The sequence below is a fragment of the Desmodus rotundus genome, chromosome 3 (genome assembly GCF_022682495.2).
Source record: "Desmodus rotundus isolate HL8 chromosome 3, HLdesRot8A.1, whole genome shotgun sequence".
Taxonomy (NCBI): domain Eukaryota; kingdom Metazoa; phylum Chordata; class Mammalia; order Chiroptera; family Phyllostomidae; genus Desmodus; species Desmodus rotundus.
Window position 1 is genome coordinate 77,450,288 of NC_071389.1, and position 22,865 is coordinate 77,473,152.

The 22,865-nt window shown below is 44.6% G+C and overlaps 2 protein-coding genes across 6 annotated transcripts in view; one reads left to right on the forward strand and one right to left on the reverse strand.

Annotated features, from left to right (window-relative positions):
• Positions 1-20,302, forward strand: part of DTNBP1 (dystrobrevin binding protein 1) — a 182,756-nt gene extending 162,454 nt beyond the window's left edge. Inside the window, exons 8-10 of one of the 2 annotated variants that reach the window (XM_024565377.3) lie at positions 5,020-5,175; positions 17,743-17,886; positions 19,223-20,302. In XM_024565377.3, coding sequence (XP_024421145.2) covers positions 5,020-5,175; positions 17,743-17,886; positions 19,223-19,440 — 518 coding nt within the window. In that variant the 3' untranslated portion in view covers positions 19,441-20,302. The remainder of the gene's footprint in view (positions 1-5,019; positions 5,176-17,742; positions 17,887-19,222) is intronic. The other variant, XM_024565378.3, reaches the window with a different exon arrangement.
• A 128-nt stretch (positions 20,303-20,430) lies between these two features.
• The window catches only part of JARID2 (jumonji and AT-rich interaction domain containing 2), a 252,654-nt gene continuing 250,219 nt past the window's right edge, over positions 20,431-22,865 (reverse strand). For 3 of the 4 annotated variants that reach the window (XM_053920239.2, XM_053920237.2, XM_053920238.2), the window contains one exon: positions 21,370-22,373. In XM_053920239.2, coding sequence (XP_053776214.1) covers positions 22,191-22,373 — 183 coding nt within the window. In that variant the 3' untranslated portion in view covers positions 21,370-22,190. Of the gene's footprint in view, positions 22,374-22,865 lie in introns of all 4 variants that reach the window. The other variant, XM_024565376.4, reaches the window with a different exon arrangement.

Sequence of the window (22,865 nt, forward strand, 5' to 3'; positions counted from 1 at the left end):
AGTGCGGGGCTGGCGTGGTGGGGCTGTGCTCACTTTCCAGAGGCACTGAGGGGTCAGCCCTGAGATAGGACAGGGGCTCGGGAACAGTGTGAGCCCGTATGTGGGGCATTTGGAAATATTTCAAACCAGTGTGTAACATGCTCTAAAAATTAAGGGTTTTTTTTTCCTTTAAGTCATTTAAAATTCCTAATCCAAACCTCGCCCTTTGTGAAGGCTGAGACATGAACAGATTTCATTCCAATACAGAAAACCTAAGCTAAAAAACTGTAGGGCTTATAATTGAGAAGCGTGAGAGAACTGAACTCTTGAAGCAGAAGTTTTGAGAAGAGTGACAGTTTTCAAGTTACATAACTCTCTCTCTCTGTAGAAAATCTTAATTCAGTTAAAACATCTTTAATGAAAACCCCTTTAGTGATTTCTACATAGATCTTTGTTTTTGAGCTGCTTATTCTGGAGCTATTTTTTTTAAAGATTAATTGAACTTTCTTTGAAGTGTTTGAAGCATACTTAATCTGTGTTAGGATTGACTTACTCTAATGCACTTGGCAGCCATGAAGCCGTGGAACAGAGAGGTTGACGGCTGAAGTGAAACAGATGAAAAGACACCCTCTTCAGTACTCTTTTCTGCTCCTACGAGCACACTCTAAATTCTCTGCAGACTTATTAAAGGCTCTGAGATGTGACTAATTCTGAAATGTCTGAGTGGGGCTAGGTTAGGACGATTCTCAGCATTGAATTCATCCTGATTTGTAGTAATATTCCGTATCATTTCCTTTTCAAGAATCTGCTATGCTGGCACTCATATTAGCCATCAGCTGGTGGTCAGGGCTGTGTGTCTGGCGATTTACGTGTCACCTCCCGTGCTCCTGCCAACAGCCTTATGAAATAGGTCTTTTTTTGTACAGAGGAGGAAATTGAGACACAAAGAGATTAGGTTAGTTGTAGCTAGTAATAGATACCCTGGCTTGGGTTTCTCTGAAGCAGAAACCAATATGAGGATTTCGCTACAGGAAGTTTGCTTGGGAGGTGATCCCAGGAAGCAGGAGTGACGGAGCAGAGAGAGTGAGCAAAAGAGGAAAAGTCAGTAAAGGGAAGGATTGGTCTGGTGGCTGCCATAGCCAAAGGTCTGCAGCTCCACCAGAATCTCTGAAAAGTGTTCAGAATGCCTCCTAGAATCGCCCATCCAAAGGGTGGGAGACTGGGGCTCTGGTGCGCTGACTTCTGTCACCCAGTGATGGAAAGCTGCCTCAATTCCCCAGAACTTTCCGGTTATGCTGGCTTGTAGGTTCCAGGATTCAGAGAATACTCTGACCAGAAAAACAGAGATGCACAGGCATGGCCTTGAGGTGAGGCCTTGTGGGCATACAAAGGAGATCACAAAGAGCCGCCTGCCAGCACTGCAGTTGAAATCAGAGGTGGCTGAAGGGATGTGGCGTGAAGCACCAAAAGCATCTGCCAGAAGGGATAGGACCCCAGCCCGGATTGATTGATTCCAAAACTTGGGCTTTCAGGTCACATCTGCCTGTAAACAAAGATATGAGATGGGTGTGTAAATTAGGGTGATATGGAAATACAGAGAATGCACATAAAGATTGTAACAATATGAATAGAGTACACATCATCAATATCGTACGTAGAATTGTACTCAGGAAGATTTACTTTCCTGTTTGTGTTGCTTTGGTTAATATTTACTTGTATTTCTTACATACGAGCTCCCGAAAGTATCCAGCCATGCAGTATGAAAAGTAGACGCATTTATTAAAGAAGATACAAGAAACATTGTACATAGGACAGTGACACCTCAGTCCCCTTCAAAGTAGGCACCTTGGGACCTCACACAGTTCTCCCAGTCGCCATGAGCTGCCCCGTTGTATTTTCCTGAATCTCATCATCAACAGTCTGAAATCTCTTCCCTTTCAAAGGAGATTTTAGTTTTGGGAAAAACAAGAAGTTGCAGGGCACCAAATCTGGGCTGTAGCAGGGCTGAGTCACCTGGGTGATATGACGTTTCAACAAAAAACTCTGCACGAGACGTGATGCACGAGCAGGCATGTTGTCAGGATGAAGCTGCCAATCACCAGTTGCCCATAGCTTCGGCCTTCTGAATCATCAGAATAGTTTCCAAGGAGGAATGTTCAACCTTAACACAAAATTTGATGCAGATTTGTTGCTCTACTTGCTCATTTTGAATTTGACAGCCACACAGTATACATGCTCACTCAGTGACATCTACTGCCCCCACTGACCAGCACAGAGAAGTTGTCATTGTTCCTGCACGCGCATTCCACTCTCCTTGGCTGCCAGGTTACAGCAAGGTCGTGCAAGCCATTCTCATTATATTAACAATGGCTGGACTTTTTCCAGATAGGACTTCATATATGTAGATTTGGATAGAAGAAGAATGTCCAGAATATTCTAAGTATTGGAGACTAAAACCAGTTTGGGATAAAAATATACTCCATTATTGAGTTTTTACGATATGTCGCCTGCAGGATTATATAGAACTTGGGATTTGTGAATCGTGGTGTCAGGTATTTGGAGGGTGGGGAATGGCTAAGCCAGACCAGTCACAGGGGGCTTGTAGACATTGTTCAGTGTTAGTACTGCTGTGGCAGTGGTGGTGTTTTCCTACTCCTCACCCTAGGATATGTTTATTGATTTTAGAGAGGGAAGTAGGGAGGGAGAGAAGCATCCATGTGAGAGAGAAAAGCCGGCCATCTCTGGTACGGGCCCCGGCCTGGGATTAAACCTGCAGCCGAGGTTTGTGTCCTGACCAGGAATCAAGCCTGCAACCTTCTGGTATACGGATGACGCTCCAACCAGCTGAGCCACCCGGCCAGGGCAACTGTGTTGTTGTTTGTTGTTGTTGTCGTTAAAAATCTCTCGATAACATCCCAGAGAGTTTTGAATTGAGAAGTAATTGATATATAACATTGTGTAAGTTTAAGGTATACAACATGTTGATTTGATACATTTATGTATTACAATATGAGTACCACTATAGAGTTATCTAACACCTCCCACTTCAGATAATTATTTCTTCTTTGTGGTGAGAACATTTAAGATCTAGACTCTTAGAAATTTTAAAGTGAATAATACAATATTGTTGACTACAATCACAGTGCTGTGCATTCGATCTTCAGAACTTTGTCATCTTCTAACTGCAAGTTTGTGCCTTTGACCGAGACCTCCACAATTCCCCCACCACCCAGCCCCCGGTAACTGCCATTCTACTGTCTGTCCTATGAGCTTGGTTTTTGTAAGTGATATCATATAATATTTGCCTTTCTCTGGCTTATCTCAGTGTAGTACCCTCAAGGCCCGTCCACGTTGTCTCAGATGACAGGATTTTCTTCTTTCCCATGGCTGGATGATACTCCATCATATTTACACACATCTTTATCGTCCACTCATCCACTGACAGACACTCAGGCCGTTTCCTTATCTTGGCTGTTGTACCTAGTGCTGCAGTAAACATGGGGTGCGGGTATCTTTTCGATGTTCTGCTCTCATTTCCTTTGGCTAAATGCCCAGGCTGATCACATGGTAGTTCCGGTTTTAGTTCGTTGAGGAAGCGTCATATTGTTTTCCACAGTGGCTGCACTGGTTCACAGCACCGCCCAGAGTGCGCACACATCTCCTTTTTCCCACCTCCTTGCCAACTTATTCGTCCTTCCTGATAATAACCATTCTAACAGGTGTGCGGTGATAGCGCATCACGTTTTTGATCTGCATTTTCCTGATGATCAGTGATGTTGAGCATCTTTTCATGTACCTGTCGGTTATTTGTATGTCTTCTTTGGGAAAATGTCTAATCGGATCCTCTGTGCATTTTTTAAATCAGATTTTGTTGAGGTTGCTTTGAGTTGTATGAGTTTTAATATCCCAAAGTTGTCCACACTCCCCAGAGATGAACTAGAGAAAACAATGCCTTGGTGAAATTTTTCAGGATTTTAGGCCCTATGTTTATTCCAGGACAGTAGGTAGCTGAAACTTTGTTCTCCTGCCAAACTCACCCAAGCATGGTACCTGCCACAGAGTAGGTGTTGCAAAACATTTGTTTAAGGTAAAGAATTCAAGTGGTTATTTTTTCAATTCTTCAGCCAGTCCGATTTGGGCAGGAGCTGGAATCCAGGTAGACAGCTTATTTGGGGTATTCCGTACTGCCGCACAGTAGATCACTGCACACTGAATGGCGTAGACGACGCAAATTAGCTCACAGCCAGAAGTCTGGGCCTGGTGTGAAGACTGGGCTGTCTGCTCAGGGTCTCAAGGCTGAAATCAGGGTGTCAGCCAGGCTGAGGTCTCTGTTCTTACTTCCTCAACTCGACCTTGAAGGATCACTGCTCGTTTTAATTATAAAGTTATTTCATATCATTTCATTTAAGTTTTACTTTTAATATTGGGTTAATATTTCTGTCCCAAATTTTCAGATGAGCAATTGAAGGCTCAGAAAGGCTAACTGACTTAACCTGATTGTGCAGTTAGTAGGCAACAAAGCCAAGACCAGGCACTTTTCTACTAGATCACAATGGCTACATTCTTGCTCTTTAAGAGACATTTATTGAGTCCTTAATTTGTGCCAGGCTCTGAGCTGTGTGGTATTAAAATGAGTAACATATGGCCACAGCCCTCCCCGAAATCCAAGCCTTTACCTGTTGTACTGTAATGCATAAGCCAGCTGCGAAAGTTTGAGCACAGTGGTGTATACCTCAGGATGGAGTAGCAAATTCTGCTTGAGTTGAGGGATTAACTGAGAAGTCAGTGTTGAAAGACAGGTGGTCTTTCTGTGAAGAGTGGGATAGGTGGGGGAAGGCCATTCCAGCAGGGGAACAGCATGAGCAAAAGTAGCAGGAACGAGTGCAGCCAGTTAGGGGAGAGGAGGTGGTTGCATTGCAGTGGAGGCACCCACCAGAGTTTAACACTATTAGCTTGGAGGGTAGCTATGAGTAGGTGTTTATACCCATTTCCTATCTCAGTTTCTTTTCAACCCTGACCCACATTATTCTGTTTCCTTAGCTGAACTAGATGCAGAGCACGCCCGGAAGGTCCTGGAGATGGAGCATACCCAGCAAATGAAGCTGAGGGAGCGGCAGAAGTTTTTTGAGGAAGCCTTCCAGCAGGACATGGAGCAGTACCTTTCCACAGGTTACCTGCAAATAGCAGAGAGGAGAGGCAAGTGATGGGTTCAGGGGCTGGCTTCTTGGGTGTGTGGAGATAGTGTCAGCCGCACCCCCCAAGTGGAATGTGGGATAAAGTTCCCCCAAATCAGAGTGGATGCGTCCTACTTGTCTTGCCATTGTTTTTGTCTCTTTTATAGATCTGGGCTTCAGTTGAAGATATTTAGGAAACATGAAATATGCTAGGGGAAAAAAAGACAAGAGAAACATTACCCATAATTCTGCCACACAGAACAATCCTTAGTACTATGTTAGAGTGATTCTTTCCAGTTTTGTGTGTGTGTGAGAGTCTGTTTATATAACTGGTATCAAACTGTGTATGTATCTGGCTTTATGTATACCTTTTCTTAATACTCTTTGGGACCTTCCCCCTTATATTATTAAAAATTCTTTGAAAGGGTGTTTTAAAACCTGTATCTTCATTGTCAGGATGGATCCTAGTTGAACATTTAGATCCTTTACCTCTGTGAATGGTGCTGTGATGTAAAATGCATACATGTTAGGCTGCCTCTCTGATAGTTCCAAAGGGCAAACTGAGTAGCAGAGAAAAAAGGTACCAGCTCCTTCATCAGCCTCTGCTTCCCAAGACCTGGGTGCCTCAGGGGAGCGGTGGGGGTGACGGGCAGCCTACATTTTTCTTTCAGACAGCGCTGAGAGAGCAGGAGCAGCCTCCATACAGTGTGGAGAAGTGCCCTGAGCTTTCCCACGTACCTGCCTTTCTCTCTTGGGCATCTCACCTCCTGGAAACCCCCACTCCATCCCAAATGCCACTGTATTCAACATCCATACTCTTCCCAGGCCTGCCTTGTGCTGGACTTTGTTCTCTACACCCTGACCCTCACTGCAGTCCCTGCCTTATCTGTTGCCCTCACTGTTTCATAGAATGGGTCAGTCAGTTCTATGTCCACCCCAAGGAGAGGTTAAAGAAATCAAAGAGTGAGAAGAAAGTAACATAGGAAAAAACAAATGAATAGTGATATGGGAATGCCTCAGAATGCAGTGAAGAATGCATTATATGGATAATGCTTTTTAAACTCACATTGGGGGACTTCCAGACAAGAGGGAGGTGTAGGCAGACACACTGCGCCTCCTCGCACAACCAAAAGAACAACAATTTAAAAACAAAAAACAACCAGAACTGAAAGAAAATCAAACTGTAGGGAATTCCAACAACCAAGGGGTTAAAGAAGAAAAATTCATCCAGATGGGTAGGAGGGGTGGAGATAGGCATCCGGGTGGAGAGGACTCAACGCAAGGCAATGGCTGGAGGACCGGGGTGGGCAAGACAGCAGCTGGCCAGCAAGGCAGCAGCTGGCAGATCCAGCAACAGACTGTGCAACCCAGGGCTCTAGCTCAGGGAAATAAAGCCTCAAACCTCTGATTGAACACACCTGTGGGGGTTGAGGCAGCAGCAGGAGAAACTCCCAGCCTCACAGGAGAGTTTGTTGGAGAGACCCACAGGGTCCCAGAAGGTATACAAACCCACACACCCAGGAATCAGCACCAGAAGGGCCCAATTTGCTTATTGGTAGCAGGGGAAGTGATTGAAATCTGGCAGAGAGCTGACCAAGCAGCATTGTTCCCTCTTGGACCCTCCCCCATATACAGTGTCATAATGCAGTGACGTGGATTGCCCCGCCCTGGTGAACACCTAAGGTTCCGCTCCTTTACATAAAAAGTGTGCCAAGACTAAAAAAATGGCCCAAAAGGAAGAACAGATAAAAGCTCCAGAAAAAATACAACTAAGCGATGAAGAGATAGCCAACCTATCAGATGCAAAGTTCAAAACACTGGTAATTAGGATGCTCACACAATTGGTTGAATTTGGTCACAAATTAGATGAAAAAATGAAGGCTATGCTAAGAGGAACATAGGAAAATGTACAGGGAACCAATAGTGATGGGAAGGAAACTGGGACTCAAATCAATGGTGTGGACCAGAAGGAAGAAAGAAACATCCAACCAACCAGAAAAGAATGAAGAAACAAGAATTCAGAAAAATGAGGAGGGGCTTAGGAACCTCCAGGACATCTTGAAACGTTCCAACATCTGAATTATAGGGGTGCCAGAAGGAGAAGAGAAAGAACAAAACATTGAAAACTTATTTGAACAAATAATGAAGAACTTCCCTAATCTGGCAAAGGAAATAGACTTCCAGGAAGTCCAGGAAGACCAGAGAGTCCCAAAGAATTGGACCCAAGGAGGAACACACCAAGGCACATCATAATTACATTAGCCAAGATTAAGAATAAGGAGAGAATCTTAGAAGCAGCAAGAGAAAAGGAGACAGTTACCTACAGAGGAGTTCCCATAAGACTGTCAGCTGATTTCTCAAAAGAGACCTTACAGGCAAGAAGGGGCTGGAAAGAAGTATTTGAAGTCATGAAAGGCAAAGACCTGCATCCAAAGAAGACTCTATCCAGCAAAGCTCTCATTTAGAATGGAAGGGCAGATGAAGTGCTTCCCAGATAAGGTCAAGTTCAAGGAGTTCATCATCACCAAGCCCTTATTATAGGAAAGGTTAAAGGGACTTATCTAAGAAAAAGAAGATAAAAAATATGAACAGTAAAATGACAGTAAACCCACAGTTACTAACAACCACACCTAAAACAAAAACAAAAGCAAACTAAGCAAAGAACAGGAACAGAACCACAGAAATGGAGATCACATGGACGGTTATCAACAGGGATGGGGAGAGAGGGGGAAAAGGTAAAGGGAATAAGTAGCATAAATGGTAGGTGGAAAAGAGACAGAGGGAGGGTAAGAATAGTGTAGGAAATGTAGAAGCCAAAGAACTTATAGTTCATAACCCATGGACATGAACTATAGAGGGGGAATGTGGGAGGGAGGGTGTGGGCAGGGCAGAGGGGAGTGAAGGGGGGGAAATGGGACAACTGTAATAGCATTATCAATAAAATATATTTTTAAAAAATAGTCATGGGGATGTAAAGTCCAGCATAGGGAATGCAGTCAATAATACTGTAATAACTATATATGGTGCCAGGTAGGTACTGGAAATATCAGGAGGAACACTTGCAAAGTGTATGATTGTCCAATCACTATGTTGTACACTTGAAACTAATACAAAATAATACTAAATATAAATTGTAATGGAAAAAGATTAGAATTGTTATAACAAAATAAAAATAATCAAAAAAATAAATAACCTCACATGGACAGTAGAGAGTTGAAGTTTAACCTCTCTAGCTCCAGATTGAGCTCTCCCTCTCTGTATTCCACTGATCTAGAGTCTTCATCTAGAAAAGTCAGTCTGCCTGTTTCCTCAGAGTATGTTCAACCTTCAGTTTTTTCAGTGTGTGGTTGTGGTTCGTGGGAGAGCTATCCCTGTTTGCTGCAGGGAGATGTGTCCTGTCATGGGCAGGAGCTGAGAAGGATGTCATCTTGGTCAACTCAGGCCGCCATAACAAAATGCCACAGACTGGGTATGGCAGAAGCAATGCAAGTTTACTTCTCATGGTTCTGGGGGCTGGAAGTCCTCGAACAAAGTGCTGGCTGATTTGGCTCCCTGTTGGAGCAATCTCCTGGCGCACTGTGTGTCCTCACGTGATGGAGAGCGAGCATCTCTCTGGTGTCTCTTCTCAGGAGGGAACTAATCCCATTGCTAGGGCCACACCCTCATGACCTCATTTAAACCTAATGTCCCAAAGGCCCTATCTCCAAATGTCATCACAAGGTGAGTTAGGGCTTCACCATCCAAATTGGGAGGGGCACAAACATTCAGCCCACAACAGACATACACACCCTCACAAAATTTTTTTTTAATTTAATTTTTGATTTTAGAGAGAGGGGAAGGGAGGGAGAATAAGAGGGAGAGAAATACCAATCAGTTGTCCTCTGTACACTGGGTACCAAAACTGCAACCCAGGCATGTGCCTCACAACTCAGGCATGTGGCCCAACTGGGAATCGAACAGGCACCCTTTCAGTTTGCAGGATGATGCTGAACCAACTGAGCCACACTAGCTGGCTCCATACCCTGGCAAATTTGACCCAGAAATTTGAGCATAATTACAGCATGAGGACACGGAGGAGGTAGGACAATAAAGAGAACAGTAATAGAAATTCTTATTGCGAAACACTTTAATAATGCTACCCTCATTCAGTTTAGTTCAGCAGACATCTCCTGAGCACATGCTCAGTGTTCACTGCACTTCTAGGCCCAGAGGAGGCAAAGAAAAAATGGAAGTGCCTCTTATGCTGCCATTCTTGGAAAGACCCATGAACACCTCGAGCGGGATGGTGAAATAATAGAAACACCTGTTTCTGTTGGCAGTGGGCCCCTGACATAGGAGCTGGTGGTGACACAGAGTCCTCTGAGGCCAGCACAGTGCAGCGCTGGGCAAGAAGCAGTGCTCGGCCAGCACGTGCCGGTCAGGTATCAGTTAAACATTAAGTAATACAATTCTTTTGGTTTTGAGCAGTTAAAAATGAATTTTCTTCAAGTTTCAAAAAAGCATTGGGCTCATTTTTTTTTTTTTAGGTAAAAAAATGGGGTCAGGCATATGTTGTCAATATGTGTGGTTTCAAAAGCATTAAAGAAGAAAATTGGAGGATGTGGGCTTTTTAGCTTTCTGCTTCAGCTAGAGCGGAAAAGACATTCACAAACCGGCATGTCTCCACAGCCTGCTCAGAGCCATCCCTTAGACTCCCAGCCTGGCAAGTCATACGTCCCTTTCCTACCTTGTATTCACTTCCAAGGATGAACATGGGGGATGTTTAATTTAGAAGAATCAATCAAAATGAAAAATCTCTGCAGTGATCATGGTATTTTGGACTCATTTCACTAAACCAGAAATAGCAGTCTGAATATTTTCTCACTTTCCAAAGCATCATTTTCTAATTAAGACAAAATCATGGAAAGTTTCATCCAGAAATGATCAGAGTAAAGGGGGAAGGTGGTGCGGCTGGAGGACCCACAGAGCAGGGAATCTCTTGTGCTTGGAGAGGTAACCCTGAAAATGTTCTCTATCTATGAATCTGTTTATGTTCTGCTTGTTCAATTTGGCTTTTTAGATTCAGTTGGTGATAGATATGTATTGTCATTTCGTTCATTTTTTTTTCTTAAAACCCTTCAACATTTCATATAATATGGGTTTGTTGGTGATGAACTCCTTTAGCTTTTTTTTTTCCTCTGGGAAGCTCTTTATCTGTCCTTCAATTCTAAATGATAGCTTTGCTGGATAAAGTAATCTTGGTTGCAGGTGCTTGCTTTTCATCACTTGGAATATTTCTTGCCAGTCTCTTCTGACCTGCAAAGTTTCTGTTGAGAAATCAGCTGACAGTCTTAGGGGAGCTTCCTTGTGGGTAAATAACTGCATTTTTCTTGTTGCTATTTAAAGATTCTCTCTGTCTTTTACTTTGGGCATTTTAATTATGATGTATCTTGTAGTGGGCCTCCTTGAATTCATCTTGTTTGGGACTCTCTGTGCTTCCTGGTCTTGCATGTCTATTTCCTTCACCAAGTCAGTGAAGTTTTGTGTCATTATTTTGTCAAAAAGGTTTCCAATTTCTTTATTTCTTCTCCTTCCAGAACCCCATGATGTGAATGTTGGTATGACTGAAGTCCCAGAGGCTCTTTCCTTACACTATCCTTTTTTTGGTGGGGGGGGGGTTGCGGGGGGGATTCTTTTTTCTCTTTGCTGTTCTGATTGTGTGTTTTCTGCTTCCTTATCTTCCCAATCTCTGATTGGATCCTCCGCTTCATCTACTTCACTGTTGATTCCCTGTAATGCACAGGTGGCAAACACAAGGCCCGTGGGCCAAATCCGGCCCTCCACCTTGTTTTATCAGGCCCGGCACCTTGTTTCTACGCAGTGGCAGCACTGAGCTCTCGCTTAACATTTAAGGAATAGTTACATTTATACAGTCCTAAAATTACATTCGGCCCTTTGAAGGCAACCTCGAGGCTAATGTGGCCCCTGGGGAAAATGAGCTTGACACCCTTGCTGTAATGTATTCATTTAAGATATTCTTCATTTCCGACTGGTTCCTTTTTCTGTCTTCTAGTTCCACTTTTATGTTTCCTATCTCTTTGTTGAATTTCTAAGTTCCTTGAGCATCCTTATAAACAATGTTTTGAACTCTGCATCTAGCTGATTGCTTGTGTCCATCTTACTTAGTTCTTTTCTGGAGTTTTGTTCTGTTCTTTCACTTGGGACATGTTTCTGTCTTCATTTTGGCTGCTTCCCTGTGTTTGTATGTGTTGGGTAGTGTTGCTGCATCTCGCAGGCTTGGTAAAATGGCCTTATGCAGTAGGTGTCCTGTAGAGTCCAGTGGCAGACTCTGCAATCACCTAAGCTGGGTACTTGTGGTACACTCCTCACCCCGTGGGCTGTACACACCCTCCTGTTGTAGTTGAGCCTTGATTGCTGGTGGTATGTGAGTGGGAGGAATTTACCACTAGGCCATGCAGCTGCAAGGACTGGCTGCAACCACTGACCACCAACATCCAGCCCCTGTGGAGGACCAGCTGTGCAGGGGCTCTGGTGCCTGCTAAGTCCACTCCTTCAGTGTTTGCTTATGGAATGGTTTGAAGACCATGCTGCAATATGGTCCAGAGCTGTACACTGGATGCTGAGGTTCTGGGGCCTCCAGGGAGGTATAGGCCAAGGTCAGCCACCACCTGTGTTCTGCCTGGAGCCACTCAGCATGAGCTACAAAGCTGTCTGAAGATGGCTGCTATTTGTGCAGAGCTTGGAGGTGCCCAGGCAAGGCCAAGCTGTGAACTAAGGCCGGCTGCTGTTAGTGCCAGTGCCAGTCCTGGGGCCACTTATGGAAAGGCACAAGGCATGCTGAGGCCAGATGCTGTTTGTGTTGAGATTTTAGGAAAATATGAAGCATGAGCCAAGACAGGCCACTGTATGGAAAAGCCACTGGAAACAGCTTGTGTGGGCCTGAAAGTTGGGTGGGGGTAAGGCCTCAGGGAATCACCAGGGCAGGGGGAACGGTGTGAACCGTGTTGATGGAGTCTCAGGGCACCCACTGGCTGGCTCTTTGGGAGAATGGCTCATAAAGGAAATGGCCTCTGCCAGCACTTCTGTCAGGGAGAAAGCTGTCCCCCCAGCTCTCACCCTGATACTGACTCCCCATGTCTGTGGTGGTGCCTTTCAAGCTCCTGCCCTAGGGCTGGAGCTCAGAGAGACTCTTGACTAAGTCTGTGTGTGGGCCCCGTAAGAAGTGCCTTGGACTCCAGAAGCCCTCTGTCTCACTTAGCCTCAATACCCATTGGTTTTTGCAGCCCGAAGTCATGGGGACTTCTCTTCCTGGCACTGGTGCCCTGGGCTTGGGGGCCTGGTGTGCAGTCGAGAACCCTCGCTCCTCAGGGGGACCTCCACAGGTGAGATACCCTCCCAGTTTTTAACAGCCACACATGGGTGTGGGACCAGCCTGTTGTATCTCTGCCCTTCCTACCAGTCTCTATGTGGCTTCTGCCTTAATTCCCTAGTTGTAGGACTTCATTCAGCTAGATTTCTAGTGGTTCTGAGTGATGGTGGTTCTGTATAGTTTCGTTATTTTGATGTGGTTGTGGGAGGATGTCAGTACTGCATTTACCTATGCTGCCATTTTGACTAGAAGCCTTTGAGGTTATATATACATTATATAATATATTATAAAAACTTAAGATTTACTTTATGGTCCATGACAGAGAATTTTCCTACATGTTTCATGTGTGCATGAGAACAAGATTCTAAGTGATAGGCATGGGTTCTGTATGTGTCCATTTAATCAAGCCTGTTAATTGGACTGTTCAGATGTCCCCTATTACTAATTTTCACATTAATTTTCAGTTTTCAGAAAGGTACATTTAATGTTCCTGAACCCGCCCCCATGGTAATGAATGTTATACTTTTGTCATCCTCCCATTTTTTTTATAGTCATACAGTAATCGTGAATTCTCTTTCTGGAGAATTGAACCTTTAAAAAAATCATTGAGTACAACTCTTCAGTCCAGCATTGCTTTTGTTTCCTCTTATGTCTGTTTTGTTTGATATTAATATAGCTATTCAGCATTCTTCAGAGTTCTGTACCTACTTTTCACTTCTTAAAACAATGTCAATGTTTCTGTCTTTGTTTTACGAGTGTCTCCTATAAACCGAATATTGCTGAATTTTATCACTTTAATTGGTTTTATAATCTGTTAACTGGCAAATTTGTTTCATTTACATTTATTATGACTGCTGATACACCTAGCTTATTTAACACCATATTTGGTGTTATTTTCCTGAAATTTTTTCCTTTTTAGTGCTTTTTAGTCTATTTTGTTTCCTCTCCTTTGTTTTAAGTTATACTCCTGACCTTCTTAAGAGGATAGCTCAGATAGAAAAGGGAGCCTCTGCCCCTTTCAAAACTGGAGTCAAAGCAAGGCCAGAAGCCTGAATGTCATGCTGACGGCCTCCACAGCCACACAGGAAAACCTGCGTACCACTCACATTCTGGCAGCCCAACACCCACAGCAGAGCGCCCCTAAGAACAACTTTGACAACTGCGCCATTAGGCTCCCCTGACCAGCCAGCCTTGAAGCAGCTCCAGGGTGACACTGCCCTGGTGTCTCCTGCAGACTGTCAGGCTGGGAATGTTAAGTGGCTCTGCAACAAGGTCAGTGCCCTGCTCGGGTCTGCACACTTAGCCCTGCTCCCTACCACGTGGCTCTAAGTGACACCACCACCGTGGGCCGTCTGTCTAAACTGTAACACGCTTTCCCCGGCTGAAAACTGAATCCATACTCTTCACCATTTACTTCAGTCTGAACTTCAGTGATTTGTGCTGCCCAGAGGATCAGGTGCTTGCTGTCCTACCAAATAAGGATCTTACACCACCTCAACTCTCATCTGTCTTCCTCTCCTGTCATTACTGCTCAGTCCTTTAATTCTGCAAGTAAATCCCCCACCTGGACACTGCGAGCACTTTATTCCAGGTTTTGTATTAACTCACAAATTCACAAGTCTCTCCACTGTTAACGTGTTTCTTGCGTGTCAGACCGTCTGGTATGCATCACAACCTTCCTTTGGTGAAACCAGGCTCGTGGTAAAGGGTTTTTTGTCTGACAGTACTTGTTATTTTGTACTTGATCTTAAATGCTATTTAATGATATATAATTTTAGAGATGACATTTATCTCACCTCTTTGAATTTATTATTGTCTTCTGCCTTTTGTTGTTGAGAAGCTGTCGGTCTAATTATTCTGTCTTTCCTGATCCGCCCTCTTATGGATCAGGAATTCTTTTACTGTCTTGCTTGGAATATACTTCGCTTCCTAAATCTGGACTCTCGGATATTTCAGCGAGTCTGGGAAATGACCAGCCCCTCTGAATGTGGCTTTTCCCTGCACTCCAGTCTCTCCGTTCTTTCATTTTAGAGTTCTGTAAATTTTTGCGTTTTCCATCTAAGTTCTGTCAAATTTCCCATTTTTTTCTTTTCTGCATAATGGGGAACTTGTTCAGTCTGTCTCCGACTTTACTAATTTTCTCCTTGGCTCACATGATGAATCTTTACATTTTAACTTGTGCTGACCTCCAGCCAAGGTGGAGGTGTAGGTAAGGTAGATATTATTTGCCTCCTCACACAACCAAGAGAAGGGAAAACAACAAATTCAAAAACAAAAAAAAACCAGAACCACCAGACAATGGAACTGTATGGAAGTCTGACAACCAGGCAGTTAAAGAAGAAACATTCACCCAGACCAGTAGGAGGGGCAGAGACAGGTAGCTGGGGCATAGAGGACTCATGACAAGGAGGTGGTTGGAGGCCTGGGTGGTCCCACATTTGTGTGTGGATATGCTGGGAGGAACAACTGGGGAGCAAGACAAACTGCCCAACCCAGGGTTCCAGTGCAGGGAAATAAAGCCTCAAAACCTGACTGTAAAAACCTTTGGGGGTTGCGGCAGCAGTGGGAGAAACTCCCAGCCTCACAGTAGAATTCGTTGGAGAGACCCACAGGGTCCTAGAATGTACACAAACCCATCCACCTGGGAATCAGCACCAGAAGGGCCCAATTTGCTTGTGGGTAGCAGGGGAAATGACTGAAAGCTGGCAGAGAGCCGACCATTATTGTTCCCTCTTGGACCCCTCCCCGGCATACAATACCACAATGCAGCGTCGTGGGTTGCCCTGCCCTGGTGAAGAATACCTAAGGTTCCTCCCCTTACTACTTAACAGTGCACCAAGACAAAAAAATATGACCCAAATGAAAGAACAGATCAAAGCTCCAAAAATAGAACTAAGCAATGAAGAGATAGCCAACCTATCAAAAGTAGAGTTCAAAACACAGGTCATCAGGATGCTCATGGAAATGGTTAAGTATGGTCGCAAAATGAAAAAGTGAAGGCGATGCAAAGTGAAATAAAGGAAAATGTACAGGGAACCATCAGTGAAGGGAAGGAAACTGGGACTCAAATCAACGATTTGGACCAGAAGCAAGAAATAAACATTCAACCAGAACAGAATGAAGAAACAAGAATTCAAAAAAATAAATGAGGACAGGTCTAGGAACCTCCAGAACAACTTCAAATGTTCCAACATCCGAATCATAGGGGTGCCAGAAGGAGAAGAGCAAGAAATTAAAAACTTATTTGAAAAAATAATGAAGGAGAACTTTGCCAATCTGGCAAAAGAAACAGACTTCTAGGAAGTCCAAGAAGTGCAGAGTCCCAAACAAGTTGGACCCAAGGAAGCACACACCAAGGCATATCATAATGACATTACCCAAGGTTAAAGATAAGGAGAGAATTTTAAAAGCAGCAAGAGAAAAGGAGACAGTTACCTACAAAGGAGTTCCCATAAGACTATCAGCTGATTTCTCAAAGGAAACCTTGCAGGCAAGAAGGGGCTGGAAAGAAGTATTCAAAGTCACGGAAAGGCAAGGACCTACATCCAACATTACTCTCTCCAGCAAAGCTATCATTTAGAATGGAAGGGCAGATAAAGTGCTTCCCAAATAAGGTCAAGTTAAAGGAGTTCATCATCACAAAGCCTTTCTTACATGAAACGTTAAAGGGACTTTTCTAAGAAAAAGAAAAAATATGAACATTAAAATGACGACAAACACAACTATCAACAACTGAACCAAAAAACAAAACTATTAAGCAGAAAGACCAACAACTAAAACAGGAGGAGAATCACAGAAATGGAGATCACATGGAGGGTTATCAGTGGGGAGAGGGGGAGAATGGGGGAAAGGGTACAGGGAATAAGAAGCATAATAGGTAGGTACAATAGATAGGGGGAAGTTAAGAATAGTATGGGAAGTTCAGAAGCCAAAGAACTTATAGGTATGACCCATGGACATGAACTAAAGGGGGGGCAATGCTGGTGGGAGACGTACAGGGCAGGGGGGATAAAGGGGAGAAAAAAAATGGGACAACTGTGATAGCATAATCAATAAAATATATTTTTAAAAGTAAAAAATAAGGGAAAAAAATTTAACTTGTGCCCAGAATTTTAAATTTCAGTGATTAAAATTTTCCAATCTGGAAGTTATTTGGCTTTTTCAAATGCCTGCTCTGATTTTTATACCTTGGTAACTTTTTTACTCCATCTTTTGATTAAAAAAGTCATTTCAAATTCTTGGGAAAGGATACTGAGTTTGTTTGACTTATTTCCATGAGTGTGCTGTAAATTTGGGATTGGATTGGAGTGGGTTTTGTGTTTTATATACCTCTTAAGACCCAGGGTTCAGGTTGTGTCCCTCCAGAAATAATTGGTATTTGCATCTGCCAGACACCATCATGCCTGGGGCTTAAGAGTTTTCTGGACCTCAGAGGGGGTTAAATATGAACTCCAGACCCAGGAGGCATCTCTTACTTGGTACCCAGGCTGACAGGCTCCTTGTTCTATCTTGTTTTTGCTGGTGGACTGATTTACCACCCCACCCCCCCAGTCTGTGCTTTCACTGCAGAGAGCTCTTGCCAATGCTGTTAAGAATGAAGAACAGCCCTGGCTGGTGTAGCTCAGTGGACTGAGCACTGGCCTGTGAACCCAAGGGTCACCAGTTTGATTTCCCAGTCAGAGCATGTCTGGGTTGTGAGCCAGGTCCCCAGTAGGGGGTGCATGAGAGGCAACCACACATTGATGTTTCCCTTTCTCCTCCCCTTCCTTTTTCTAAACAAAATAAAAATTGAAGTGTAGAGAAATGTTACAAGGGCAGTGAAAAGTTCAGGAAACTGCAGGCAGAAGGCTGAGGTGTGTCTGACAGGGAGCTTGCAGACCTCAAGCTGCTGCAGGAGCATCACCCTCTTTCAGACCACGTGGTGCTCCCAGCAGCCAGGAACTGCTTCCTGCAGAAATGGGTTTGTCTGCAGTGAACAGGAAACCTGCCAGGGAAGTAACAGGTAATAGTAACCACGGTTAATCTAGGATGGATTTAAGTACCGAGCTGGGATGTGTCACTTCAGGTATCGCTCCCAATTGCATGTTTCGGAGTTTGGAGTTGCAGGAGTTATTTTCTACCTAGAAAATACAGTGTAGTTAGCCCAATGAATTGAAGTTCACTTTTTAAAGTACTGTGGAAGACAAGTGTAATTTCCTCTCTGTGCCAATCTGTCCCCAGAGCCCATGGGCAGCATGTCGTCCATGGAGGTGAACATCGACATGCTGGAGCAGATGGATCTGATGGACGTATCTGACCAGGAGGCCTTGGATGTCTTTTTAAACTCAGGTGGAGAAGACAATGCTGTGCTGTCCCCTGTCTTAGGTAGGAGGTGACAGACTGGCATGAACTTCGTCATAAATCATTTCCAGTCAGAGGGAAGACAGAGTAACAATGTACGAGTCTCTAAGCCACAGTCAACTTTGGGTGCTGCTCACCCGCTTCCACATTGGGTGTCTGGTCTCACGATAGTGGGCAAACGAAACATCGGCTGTCCAGTCACGAGTTTATCAGATTTTAACTGCTCTACCCAGACACCTTCCAAGAGGGGCCCTCCTTAATTTGTGTTTTATCTCCTCTGTCTCAGAATCTTGAGTTTGGCTGGCTGTGTTTTTTATGGACTGGAATTTGGGGGAAGCTGGGAGCTGTCCTGCATGGCTCACACACCTGGTGCTGGTCTGCGTGTATATTTGTCATCTTTAAACTCTTCCCCCTTCATTAAGCAGATGTTTGTTTTATCATTGCTCTGGGCAAGGCCAAGGTGTGTGTTCAGCATTTGGTTTACATTTTAAAAATTAGGTGCAACCCTGTGGGAACCTTCATCTAATGCCTTCCCAAAATTTCACATCCCTTCAGCAAACATTCACTGAGACTCCAGACCTATATCTGGGCTCACTTCATTTTAAATTTCAGACCAGACCTTCCAGGTGAGTCTTCTCACATAAACATCTTTACAAAGCTTTGGAGTTTTTCCACACACATGCAAGGGAGAGGCAACGCGCAGGCCTCCAGCTGCACTAGGACCCCTCTAGGCAGCGCAGCCATCACAGGTTCCACTTCCTCCAAGGCAGGCCCCCGAGAGTTCTCGCCACTTTGTGTTGTTTCCAACTTGTCGGTCCTCTTCCCCGGCAGGTCTGGGAGAGCAGTGCTGTCCCGAGAAGGCTGGGACAGCGCAGGTGAGAAGGGATGCTGCCGGCCCCTTTCCCAGAGTTGAGATTTAGGAACAGTGACTCCATCATCTGCATATGCTTTTCATTCCTTGCAACTTATTTACTCCCCATGAAATTGGAGAAATGCCGAAAGATTAAGACTTTTTCTCCTAGCATTACTTTCTCTGAATTACTTCAAAAGGATACAAAGAAGTCAGTCAAGATTATCAAGATTCCATGGACTGCTCCTCAAAGAAATGCAGCGTATGTCCCAGGGCCTTGAGTGCAGGGTTCCACTGGATGCAGCAGGAAGGGAGCAGGGGCCTTCCGTCTGTCTCAGGTGGCAGGAGGATCAGCTCAGGGCCCCACACGCCTGGGCACCATCCCTGCGCTTACCTGGCAGCCTGCAGCCCCCAGCTCACCCCAGCAAAAACCTGACACCCTTTTCATCAGTGAGTTCGCACCGCCATGTCCAGTGGCAGTTTTAATTGTACTTTCATCCTGTTTTTCAGGGCCAGAATCAGGTGCTGGTCAGAATGAAGTTACTCTTCAGGTTGCAAACCCCTCTGAATTACGAGCCCAGTCACCTTCCTCATACTCCACCTGCACTGACCCAGCCACCCAGGACCCCGGTGAAGGTGGGGAGTCCCCTGTCGTCCAATCTGATGAGGAGGGAGTTGAGGTGGACACGGCCCTTGCCACTTTACACACTGACGACAGTGACTCCTAAGTCCGGGCATCACGTTCTCTGGGCACCTCTGAAGGAAAACTCAGCCATGCGGAGAACCCCTCAGTGAAGGCAGGTGGTTTAATGGAGACTTAATTTTCACACAGTTGCCAGTGATTTGGAAAAAACTGACTGCCGGAAGAGCTAACAATAAATTTTGAGGACTTTAAACTGAGAGAGTGCATGGCCAGTTTGTTCAGAAAGGCTTCTAAACACACACATCCTCAGGCTTTAGCACGCAGGAGGGCAGCTTGGTCCACCAGGCCAAGAAACGTAAGGCTTTTCTTCATCTTATCTTCTCACTCCCCTCTCTACCCCCCACCCCACGTGGGGCAGGACTGGACCTTGAAGTGTACCCGCCTTATCAGTTCGGCACTGAAGAAAAAAGCCCTTCACAGACGGAAAATTCTGCTTCCTCTAAAATAGAAACTGTAGACAAACTCAGCTCTAATAAAAGTTGGGTTCTCATCTGATTTTCACAAAATTATTAACAGTTCAAGTAACCCCTACTTTAACTCTGGAACACACATCTGGGCCCAAAGGAAGAGAAATGAACATAAGCAAATCAATATGCCATTCTTACCCCTGACAAGAAACAGGTCCCACAGAGATGGGATTTCCCGTTCAGCACTCCTCACAGCCCAGCCCCTGGGGGAGAGGAGGCAGACTCTCCCTCCGCCAAGGGGCGGCTACAGGTGAGGAGGGCCCAGCCCAGCGTCACTTCCTGTGGAGAAGGGCCACTAGCTGGTTCCCAGTGGGCCCCACAGAAAATAAGTTAGAGGGCAAACAGCAGCCATTTGGTTTTGCTCAAAGGGGATTCAAACCACCACCAGCAGCAGATGAAAAGTGAGCAAGATCGAAATGTGTTGTCTGTGCAGCTCCCTGGCTGGGATTGAGGGGGTGGGGGGTGCAGTGCATGGAGATTCTCATCCTCTGTCCATTTACTGAAAAAGAAATTGCTCATTTCATTCACTCATCTTCCACAGACAGATATCCAAAAAACTTTGTTTTTATTATTAAACCTTGTAGTACAAACCTGAAAAGTAAACAAAAACTGGCAATAAACAACATGAAGTCTTCCCTCCCAAGGGAGGAGTGCAGAGCAGCGCTAATAAATTAAATGTCAAACTGTAAGCCATAGGCAGAAGTTTACTGTCAAAAAGAGGGAAAGTACACAGCAAGGCCATAAAAACCGGACAACCACATTGGAAAACACTTGACTCTGTTTATGTCATTGTTAAATATTCCAAAACAGTTCAGTCTTCTGCAACAACAACCAACAAAGTGGATCACAGGACGTTCCTGACAGTCCCACTGGCAAGCTCAGTGCAATATGGGTAGCTACGGGATCGATGAATCCAATTATGAAACAAAGAACAGCTTGTGAAAACAGTTTCCCTTCTTTATTCCACACATACTGTACACACAACTGGAGAAGGGCAACAGCTACTCCATTATTATTTTTTTGTTGTTGTTCAGTGATGTAAGCAGCACTTATAAATGTTACAAGAAAAACCCTGTAAGCATCCAATCCAACCGATGAAGAAACTGAAATGTAAGGCTTTTCTTCATCTTGTCTTCTCACCCCCCTCCCCACCCCCACTGAGAAAAAGGCTCAAGTATTTAAAACAATTTACAGGCATATGTACAAAAGGATGGGCTTCTTTTTTTTTTCTTTTTTTCTTTTTGTTACAACATGAAGAGAAAAAATAGACAAGATGAGCGCAAATGCATTTTCACATTCAAAAAGAACTGCAGACCTCCTAGTGGCTCTAAATGTGATCATAAACGAAACAAATTTAAAAGATTAATGCTGACTTGCGAAGGTGTGAAACGACAAGCAGTGAGGTGAAGATGGAATGTTAGAAAGATTGCACGTCTATGACAAAGAAGCACTTACGGCTTCAATCACTTTTTTTTCCTTTTTTTTCCCTTAAGGATGCTATTGAAGGGTTTTTTGATAAAGTAGCCAACAGCACCAAAAAATAACAGAATGGATTTCCTAATGAAATCAGGCACAGGTTTCCGCACGTGACCCCTCCAAGGCAGGCAGGCTTCTTCTTCTCTCTCTTCTCCTTTGTCCTTAAACAGATGCATAGTGATGTGCTGGTAAAGAGAACCTCGTCACTCAAACCTCCTCACTTTGCCTACGGTTAGGAAACAACGTCCGCCTTCAGCTGCCACAACCGCCCGAAGAAACAAGATGGGGGTTCTCCGGTTTTGAAAATTACAAACTCATCTTGCACATGACAGAAGAAAAGACAGCCAAAGTAAAGCCATTTCTTTTCAAGTTTCGTGTGTGTGTGTGTGTGTGTGTGTGTGTGTGTCTCCTATCCCTTTTCCTCTCTAGAAAAATCTGCTCCCATGACTGATGGTTTTAAAATTTGTTCTCCAAACTTCACCCTCTTCAAAAAATGGGTTAAAAAGCCTTTTTTCCCCAACAGTTACAAAGAAAAATCAAACAAAAAGGCTTTTGTCAGCCACAGGGGCGATACAAATTAATACAGCCCCTCAAGGGTTTTAAAACAGTGAATATACGGCAGTTTCAAAAATCTGACTGCAGTATCTAGGTATTCTAAGTACAAAAAAAAGTTCAACAGTTTAATGCTAAAACAAAATTAGTTCTCTAAAACCAGAAGAAAATCTTCTTCAGAGCTAGTGCAAAGACAGCTTGTATCCTACAGCAAGTACTCCAAACTAGAATATAATAATTACAAAAAAATAGATCTCAGTTGACTGCGGTGTTGGCAGCCTCACGACGAGCTCGCAGCACTTCTGGAGGAGCTGCAGGATGAGAGCCGGGAGGGCGGCACGTCCACTGTCGCTCTCTTGCGGGGTCCCCTTTTTGGTGTAGGTTTACTGAGACAGTTCTCAATGCTGCCGTTCTTACCAGATACTTTGCCACAGATCTGATTGACCAGACTGATAATTTGTTCCTGTTTCGGGTTGAAAGGAAGACAAAGAATTAACAAACAAGAAGAGCCCCAACCCCAGAACCACCCCAAGGACCTTTGCGAGCAGAGCGGTTGGCAGGGCTGTCAGCCGCCCCCATCGGGTCACAGCAAAACAGAGACTTCTGAGCGCTGACCAAGGAGTGTGTTTCCGGAGAGCTGGGACAGACTGGAAATCTCCCTGACTGAATACGAGATACAGCAGGCTTGGGAACAAGTGAAGTAGGACGCTTCATGAGGACACGGCCCCTACCTGGGCACCCGCAATAAAATGCTTTCCTCCTTGGGGACAAACCACTGCCCTCTCTCACCAGAAAGCCAGTGTACCACAGGGCGAGGTGCAGGGAGAACCTCCCTCGTCACAATGTCCTAACCTCCAGTTCCCTCATCCAAATGGCCAGGAAGCCTAATAGCACCTCCTGGTGACTGCAAGGTTTAGACCAACTAATAAGCTAAAGCCCTGAAACACACGGAGTC